We start from the raw sequence: 8,950 nt of genomic DNA on the forward strand, positions 1-8,950 counted from the left end.
ATACTTACAAACAGTTGAGGTAAACAAAAACTAAACTAAATTTATTATCAAAACGGTTTTTACTTGAATGTGGTATAAAATTATAATACTTATGTAAATTAGATGATGTTTTAATGTAAAGTCCTAAGATGGCAGAATATGCAAAACGCAAAAATAATTAAAAAATATCAATTGTACTAAGATAAGATGGTGAAACTGGGCACAACCAAGAAATTAAAAAAAAGCGATATGCATTTTTAAATATTTGAAACATATAACATTAAAATAAATTAAGCGTTCAGTGGTGCTGTCACGACAATGGGGACCCTGATGCAGAAGACGGCGTCGCTGTTGGTTTCTCCCACCACCCGGAACTCTATGGGGGCAGCCGTACCCTGCAATCACGTAAATTATTAAATGAAAACCTAAAAAAAGCCAAACATATGTATAATAAAACAGTAACTGACCGATGTTTTTATTTGAAAGAAATTAGCAAAAAAATTATTTGAATGGGGTATCTATATAAGATGAATAGAAGCCAAAAATGTGATTTTAGAACGTCTATCTGTCTGTATGTTTGAACTCGCATCACGCGAAAGCTACTGCTCTGATTTGACTGCGGCTTTTTCTATGTGTCAGGTTTGGTTCTAATTAAAAACTGGCATACACAAAAAGTTCTCCCACCCACCCTTCTGAAGGGCAATACATTGGCAAGTGCAAGTCAGCTTTTTCAGTAAAAGAACGCAGTCGTTCTTTTACATACAAAAAATCACGTCGAGAAAAAGCTGAGCAGAAACAACATCTTTCCACTTTCTACGATTCTTGCATACTTTTGCTAAGTCCACATTAATAAGCATCATGCAAGTTTGTACGCTTCAAATAGATTAATAGTGAACTAAAACTAACTAAAATACGATCGAATTGAGAACACGCTTTTTTTTAAAGTCCGTTAATGACGTTAAATACAAATTGCCGCCTTATCATCAGTACCTAACTACCTAAATAAAACTGGATTAAGTAAAACTGTCTTACCACAGGCATGAATGACTCCACTCTCATCTTCAGCGTGTACTGCAAGACCTCTCCCTCCAGCACTGGACAGTAGCTGTTGTTCAGGAAGTTGCAGGTGATGGCGTTCTCCCCAAGGTCGTAGGGAACTGGGAGGGTGATGATGCCCCCCGAGAGATAGGCAGTGGCCAAGGTCCTCATCGTTCGCATGGTGCGAGCTGCAAACATTGATTTACAATTGTAACTTAAGAGCTGTGCCCGCGACTTCGTCCGCATGGAATAGTTATTTTGGGCATCATTGAAGCCCTCAAGGATGAATAACTTTCCCCGTTTATTTCATATTTTCCATTATTTCTTCGCTCCTAATAGTTGCAGTGTGATGTTATATAGCCAAAAGCCTTCCTCGATAAATGGTGTATTCAACACAAAAATAATTTTTCAATTCGAGCCAGCAGTTTCTGAGATTAGCGCGTTTAAACAAACAAACAAACTGTTTAGCTTTATAACATTAGTAACATAGATGTGGTGACATCTCTACGCCACAAGTCACAAAAGCCAATCACGCGTCACTATCAGTCAATCACAGCAAAGGGCAAATCGCGCAAGCAAAGATTTCACGGATTGGAGCATGTATACAACCTCGTCGGAGCCGCGGTTCCCCAGGCATAACACCGAGCCTGGCGGAAGATCTTCGCTTTGGTGGCGGTCGAGCCTTAATCATTGCTTCTGTTTATCATCGCTTTCGCTACACATATAGTCCGGTCTATATATCTTTTTCAGTTTTATTTTGTTAGTAGGTTGTGAAATAAAACATAAATTAGAGGCATCACAGTCCTTCTACATTGGTGACCCCGACGTGATGAAAGATTGCATTTTGGTAAAACTGACCCTATTTCGTCAGTGTCACTATAGTCCCATGATTAGCGTTTTCAGGCGTCTGGATAAAGCTGGGCATAGACTTTTGATCGAATGTCCGCCCAAACATGATCGTCTCCCTCGTTTGTTTATGAAATCTAGGGTCTTATATCAGAAAGTCATGACTACATATTAAAATATCTTACGTGCTCTAAATACTATGTGCATCACCACGTCTTCCAGCTGCGGCAGGTTACACGGGGGTGTGATGCAGCCTTCGATGTACGCGTTCAGGGGGAGCGAGCCGATGTTTGAAGTGCCTGACAAAAAAGTATTTATTACATACATATAATCACGTCTTTATCTCTTACGGGGTATACAGAGCCAACAAACTTAAAAAGACTGATAGGATATCCATGGGAAAGAGATGGAGATGTTTGTATCTAGATATAATATAAATGTGAAAAAAATATGTCTTTTTTCTTCTGTTTGTTATCATTTTATTAAATTTTGCATGCCCTTTGTGACTCCCTCCGTCACTATGCTTCGGGCATGGGGTCCGCTTTCTTACGTTCGTAAGATCATGTCAGTCATCAGAATGAAAATTCGCACAAGCACTTACCTACACATATGAGAACAAAACTTGTGATACGTTTTGAACTCTTTAGAAATAAATCCTAAGCTATATGTGATAAGCCACTACTGTATAAGAGAGAAGGCGTGTGATGTGAATCTATCAACATGCTTTATGCGAGAGAAAGAATTGCCATTAATTATATTGAAACTAGCGACACGCCCCGGCTTCGTACGGGTAGCATTTATAGCTTTAAGAACAAATATTCTATTAATGTTATAGATGTATTCCTTCCTTAGAAAACCCTCTTTCCAACATTTCAAACAGCAACAATATCTGTCCACAACTTTCCGAGATTAGCACATACGTACAGACAGAGAAAATAGGTGGACCTCATAATAGGTGTGATTTGGAATTACCTTCCACATCTCTTTCTCGATACATACCACTTGGGGATTTTCAAGGCAAGAGTGGATAGGCACTATTTGAGCTTGCCTTCGTCATTTTATGTCTATCTTGCTCCACCACCACCACGTAGATTGAGGTCAAACGCACTCAAATCTATACATACATATGATCACGTCTATATCCCTAGCGGGGTAGACAGAGCCACTAGTCTTGAAAAGACTGATAGGCCACGCTCAGCTGTTTGGCTTAGTGATAGAATTGAGATTCAAATAGTGACAGGTTGCTAGCCCATCGCCTAAAAGAGGAATCCCAAGTTTTATAAACTATCCCTTAGTCGCCTTTTACGACATCCGTGGGAAAGGGATGGAGTGGTCCTATTCTTTTTTGTAATGGTGCCGGGAACCACACGGCAAATCAAATCTATTACATATTTAAAAAAATAGGCAGTGAGTAGTGATTGGGTTCCCAAAGAATCAGGTAAGTACTTACATGCCGAGACTTGCGTAGACTGGCCCTGGATGCCCACAAACAGGACACAAAACAACACCAGAAAACGCAACATGTCTGAATCTGAATGAACTACTGACTGACAATTTGTATAATTATGATGATATTTGGTTGACTTTATAATCGTTATCTGTAGATTATATGCAGGTGTTACAGTAATCTGATTTTACTTAATTTGATTTGTTTTTATAGGTGGCATGGTGATTTAAACTGTCACCTGGTTTTTACGTTCTGATTTTTATCAGAATGTTTCTAAGTTAGGTACCTACGTTAGGTGTTAACCGATTCTCTTACGTTGAAAACATTATGAGGAAACCTGCATATCCTGACAACTGGATATTGTAACCATGATCTAATATGGGTTAGTTTCCCATGTACGCTTACGAAGTTTACACGTTTTATGTAAAAACCTGATTTGTAGGTTACTCCCATACCTACATATAATTTATATACTTAATATATATTAGTGACGTCGAAAGTTTTTGTAAGAGTCTATCAATCAAAGTCGATAATCAAATAACAAAAATGATGACACTTAAGTTTATGTAGGTATATCTTAATTATTATGCATATTTTCAATTTCCTTAATATAAGTAAGTTAAAATTTCTTTTCTATTTAATTATTCTTTTATTTGCTGGTAAGTAGGGCGCTCTACTGAACTCCACCAACAAGAGTTAGTTCTTATTAAAAAGAAAGAACTAAGTGATCAGTTGTTGAGTGGTGCTGTGACGACAATGGGGACCCTGATGCAGAAGACGGCGTCATTGTTGGTCTCCCCCACCACCCGGAACTCTATGGGGGCAGCCGTACCCTGGAATCATGTCAACAATTAAATTAATATACATATAAGTATGACAAGTGCTGGTTCCCGGCAATAAAGAAAAGTACCACTATATAATTTACTTATGGATGTTGTAAAAGGCGACAAAGGGGTAGGATAATAAATTTGGGATTCTTCTTGTGGGCGATGGGCTAGCAAACTCAATTTTATAATTAAGCCAAATAGCTGACCGACCGACCTATCAGTTTTTTCAAGACTGTTGGCTCCGTCTATTCCGCAAGGAATATAGACGTCATTATATGTATGTATAGATAAACATTCAAGACACAGGCCAATCAGAGAGAGTTCGTTTCTCATCATGCATTGGCCGGGATTCGAACCCGGGACCTCCGGTGTGAGAGGCAAGAACCATTACTAAACGTTTGTAATTAATCTAGCTGATTAGTAAAACCGTCTTACCACAGGTACTAAGGTATAGGCTTACAAACTAGGGATTCTTCTTTTAGGCGATGGGCTAGCAACCCGTCACTATTTGAATCTCAATTCTATCATTAAGTCAAACAGCTGAACGTGGCCTATCAGTCTTTTCAAGACTGTTGGCTCTGTCTACCCCGTAAGGGATAAAGACGCGATCATATGTATGTATGTCTTACCACAGGCATGAATGACTCCACTGTCATCTTCAGCGTGTACTGCAAGACCTCTCCCTCCAGCACTGGACAGTAGCTGTTGTTCAGGAAGTTGCAGGTGATGGCGTTCTCCCCAAGGTCGTAGTTGTAGGGAACGATCCCGAAGAGGTAGGCTGTGGCTAGCGTTCTCATGGAACGCATGGTGCGAGCTGTAATCATTTATATAAAGGTAAGGTAAGTACTTAAATGTATTAATTTGGTGCACGTGGATGTACTTTTAAGAGATCTATATTTGTAAATTGACGTCCGATGAAAATGTTTCAGTGTAGTTTGTTCCGCCGCTTCTTCTACACATGCGCTTTGGAAGCGGTAGTAGTTATGATTAGATTTCAGTGATGTGACGTCAATAAGTGATACCTTGTATGCAATTTTGAACATAAATCTATTCTATTCTATAGTACCTTCGAGCAGTAAGAGTAGAACATGGGTGTGGGTTTGAGTAAAGTTTCAAATAGTGACAGGTTGCTAGCCCATCGCCTAAAAAAGAATCCCAAGTATGTAAGCCTATCCCTTAGTCGCCTTTTACGACATCCATGGGAAAGAGATGGAGTGGTCCCATTCTTTTTTGTATTGGTGCCGGGAACCACACGGCACTTCGCAATGTGGATGGTATTCTGACATGAATGTCATGTTTGTAGAGATATCTCACGAGCTCTGAAGACGATGTGCAAGACCGCATCCTCCAGTTGCGGCAGACTGCAGGGTGGAGTGATGCAGCCTTCGATGTACGTATTTAAGGGAAGCGAGCCGATGTTCGAAGTGCCTGAAAATACAGGTAATAATAAATAAATATATACGGGACAAATAAATATTATACGGGACAAATTACACAGATTGAGTTAGCCTCGAAGTAAGTTCGAGACTTGTGTTACGAGATACTAACTCAACGGTACTATATTTTATAATAAATACTTATACAGAATAGATGTTTATCCAAGACCCAGGCCAATCAGGGAAAGTTCGTTTCTCATCATGTCCTGGCCGAGAATCGAACCCGGGACCTCCGGTGTCACAGACCAGCGCACTACCGCTGCGCCACAGAAGCCGTCAAAAATAAATGAATGAATGAACATTTATTCAAAAACCAGGTAGGTAGTTCCCGGCACCAATAAAAAATAAGAATAGGACCGTTTATGTCGTAAAAGGCGACTAAAGGATAGGCTTATTAACTTGGGGTTCTTCTTTTAGGCGATGGGCTAGCAACCTGTCTCTATTTGAATCTCAAATCTATCATTAAGCCAAACAGCTGGACGTGGCTTATCAGTCTTTTCAATATTGTTGGTTCTGTCTACCCCGCAAGGGATATAGACGTGATTATATGTAAGTATGTATGTCGGTAAATATGTATATATTTCAGTAAGTTATGTTATAAATATGTCAGCCATCATAATATGGAAAAAGATGCCTAATTTGAAAATAATGTTTACCAAAAGCCAGTCGTAGTAATACCACAATTTCATCAAGTAGGTACTTTTATCTTGCTTGAGTATTTCTTGTTTGTATTGATGACCCAATAGGAATTCCTTTAAAATACTTTTTTTAAATAACATTCTCTTTTTTACCAAGAAGAGTGCAGCCCGGTATATCTAGACATTTGTAGGTAATATATAAATTACCAACAAGCTAAGTTTAAGTAAATCTTAAAAAAAAAAAACATTGTTTCGGTCAGAAGGCCTACACGCTTCTTATAATAAACTTAACTAAGACTTTATAATAAACTTAAGAAGTATCCCAAGTTTATTATAAAGTCGCCTTTGAGTGATCCTATTCTTTTTTCTATTGGTGCCGGAAGTCACACGGAAAGTGGAAAGAAAGTGGAAATTTCCAAAGAAATAAAATCGACTTACATGCCGATACCTCCGTAGACTGCCCTCGGCTGACTGCAAATAGTCCACAAAACAACACCACTAAATACAACATTTTTGAATCTGTACTATTTTCTGCCAAACTGTGTTAAATATATATATGTTACCTACCTAATATACAGGATGTTATGTCCGGTTTAGGGAGGAATATACTAACTACAGTATTATTTAAACTCTTATCTTACTAACTGACTAATTGACGAACAGTACAGTCAAAACTATTGAGTGTAGAAAGCTGATTTTTTAATGTAAGATATTTTGCCCGCGTGCGCCGAAATTATCAATCCCTAGCGACCATATTATATGAGAAAATAATTTTGAGTAAAAATATGGGAAAAATCCTAATTTTCCAAGATATAGTACCCAACTAAATTAATTTTTTACGCATGTACTCACCTATATATTTCTAATTTCAACGAAATCATTAAAGCTGAACACGAGTACAAATATATATACGTATATTGCTCGTTTAATAGTACAGGGAATTAGTTAGGCGCATCCTGTTTATTTTGTTGAGTCATACCTAATTTAGTTATCTATTGATAATCAGCAGGTGTCAGGATTTCTTCATAGAAATGGAATGGAAACGAGTTTGTTATGTAGAGTAAAATGCTACAAATAATTCGATGATCGTAATTGTGATACTCGTAATAATATCCGTGTACCGTGTGGTTCCTGGCACCAATACAAAAAAGAATAGGACCACTCCATTTCTTTCCCATGGATGTCGCAAAAGGCGACTAAGGGATAGGCTTACAAACTTGGGATTCTTTTTTAGGCGATGGGCTAGCAACCTGTCACTATTTGAATCTCAATTCTATCATTAAGCCAAAAAGCTGAACGTGGCCATTCAGTCTTTTCAAGACTGTTGGCTCTGTCTACGCCGCAAGGGATATAGACGTGACCATATAAAGAGATTGAATTAAAGGAGAATGGTATATTTAAGATCAAAAGTACCCGAAACCGCCGAGCTTGCATGAAGAGAGTTATGAATGTGGATGAGGCGAAGGAAGTAGGTATGCAGAGATCGTAGTAAGTGGAAAGAGGTAGTCTCTGCCTACTCCTCCGGGAAGGAGGCTTGATTTTATGTATGTATGTATATTTAAGCTGTTTTCTTTCCAGCTCATTCTATACGATCTATGAGAACTGAAGCTACGGGGTACATCACAGTTGGTTCAATCACTATTCCAATCTCGTACGAGCTGGGAGATAAAGCCGATACCTGCAACTTTTTGACCCCCCGCACCTGTCCCCTCTCTAAAAGAGATGTTGTTGAACACACTCTCAAGATATTTATAGAGCCTTTTTTGCCAGTGGTAAGACCATATTCCATTCTAATTTCCCCTTTTTGTTTTTGAAAAAGAGAAGGAGAAAGAGTACTGTTTTGTAGGTAAGTTTATACATACGAGTATATATTTAGGAGCAATGTTTGAAGCAGATTGAAAAGAGTGATTTCGACATTTAAAAACCAAGACAGACAGACATGTGCCGTGTGGTACCCGGCACCAATTAAAAAAAATAATCTTTCCCATGGATGTCGTAAAAGGCAACTAAGGGATGGGCTTACAAACTTGGGATTCTTTTTTAGGCGATGGGTTAGCAACCTGTCACTATTTGAATCTCAATTCTATCTTAAAGCCATATAGCTGAACGTGGCCTATCAGTCTTTACAAGACTGTTGGCTCTGTCTACCCCACAAGGGATATAGACGTGATTATATGTATGTATATATGTATGGTCTTTTTCTTATATCTTCGCCCGATGGAGGCGGCATGACATTTTGTCCTTAGACTTCTACTGCCATCCTTTTTAGACCTATTCTTATGTCTTTCAGGGTACTCAACTCGCCATGGAGTTTAGGGTGGTAGATGACACCACCAATGAAGCAGTCTACTGCATCAGGGTGCCAATTTTCATCACACCACCTGTATCTAAAAATACCACCGTTTAGATTTGGTTACATGAGTGTGGCGTCGTGGAAAATGTCAATTAAAAACCAGTTTAAGCAGAAGAGATGTTGGTATCTCATTCCTTTCCTTTTGTAGTAGAATAGATTAATTTTCAAAATTGGATACAAGGTATCACTAATTGACGTCACATCACTTAAATCTAACTACTTCTAAAGCGCATGTGTAGAAGAATCGGTGGAACAAACTACACTGCAGCATTTCCATCGGACGTGAATTTACAAATATAGATCTTTTAAATCTAAATCGTGGACGAATGCACATTGTCTACATTAAAAAATAAATGAATAAATGTAAAACTTATTAATAAATGTAA

General features: G+C 38.4%; 2 protein-coding genes across 2 annotated transcripts; both read right to left on the reverse strand.

Moving 5' to 3' along the window:
* Window positions 1–40: 40 nt before the first annotated feature.
* On the reverse strand, window positions 41–3,472 carry LOC106129949 (uncharacterized). The gene is made up of 4 exons (XM_013328664.2): window positions 3,314–3,472; window positions 2,049–2,162; window positions 1,012–1,205; window positions 41–374 (listed from the first exon to the last, which is right to left on the reverse strand). Exons 1-4 carry the CDS (start codon window positions 3,384–3,386, stop codon window positions 270–272), a joined length of 486 nt encoding a protein of 161 aa, XP_013184118.1. The 5' UTR covers window positions 3,387–3,472; the 3' UTR covers window positions 41–269.
* Window positions 3,473–3,872: 400 nt separating this feature from the next.
* LOC106129951 (uncharacterized) lies at window positions 3,873–6,756 on the reverse strand. Its single transcript, XM_013328665.2, has 4 exons — window positions 6,650–6,756; window positions 5,452–5,565; window positions 4,767–4,951; window positions 3,873–4,143 (listed from the first exon to the last, which is right to left on the reverse strand). Exons 1-4 carry the CDS (start codon window positions 6,720–6,722, stop codon window positions 4,039–4,041), a joined length of 477 nt encoding a protein of 158 aa, XP_013184119.1. The 5' UTR covers window positions 6,723–6,756; the 3' UTR covers window positions 3,873–4,038.
* Between the last annotated feature and the right edge of the window lie 2,194 nt (window positions 6,757–8,950).

The sequence above is a fragment of the Amyelois transitella genome, chromosome 22, assembly GCF_032362555.1.
Source record: "Amyelois transitella isolate CPQ chromosome 22, ilAmyTran1.1, whole genome shotgun sequence".
Lineage (NCBI taxonomy): Eukaryota > Metazoa > Arthropoda > Insecta > Lepidoptera > Pyralidae > Amyelois > Amyelois transitella.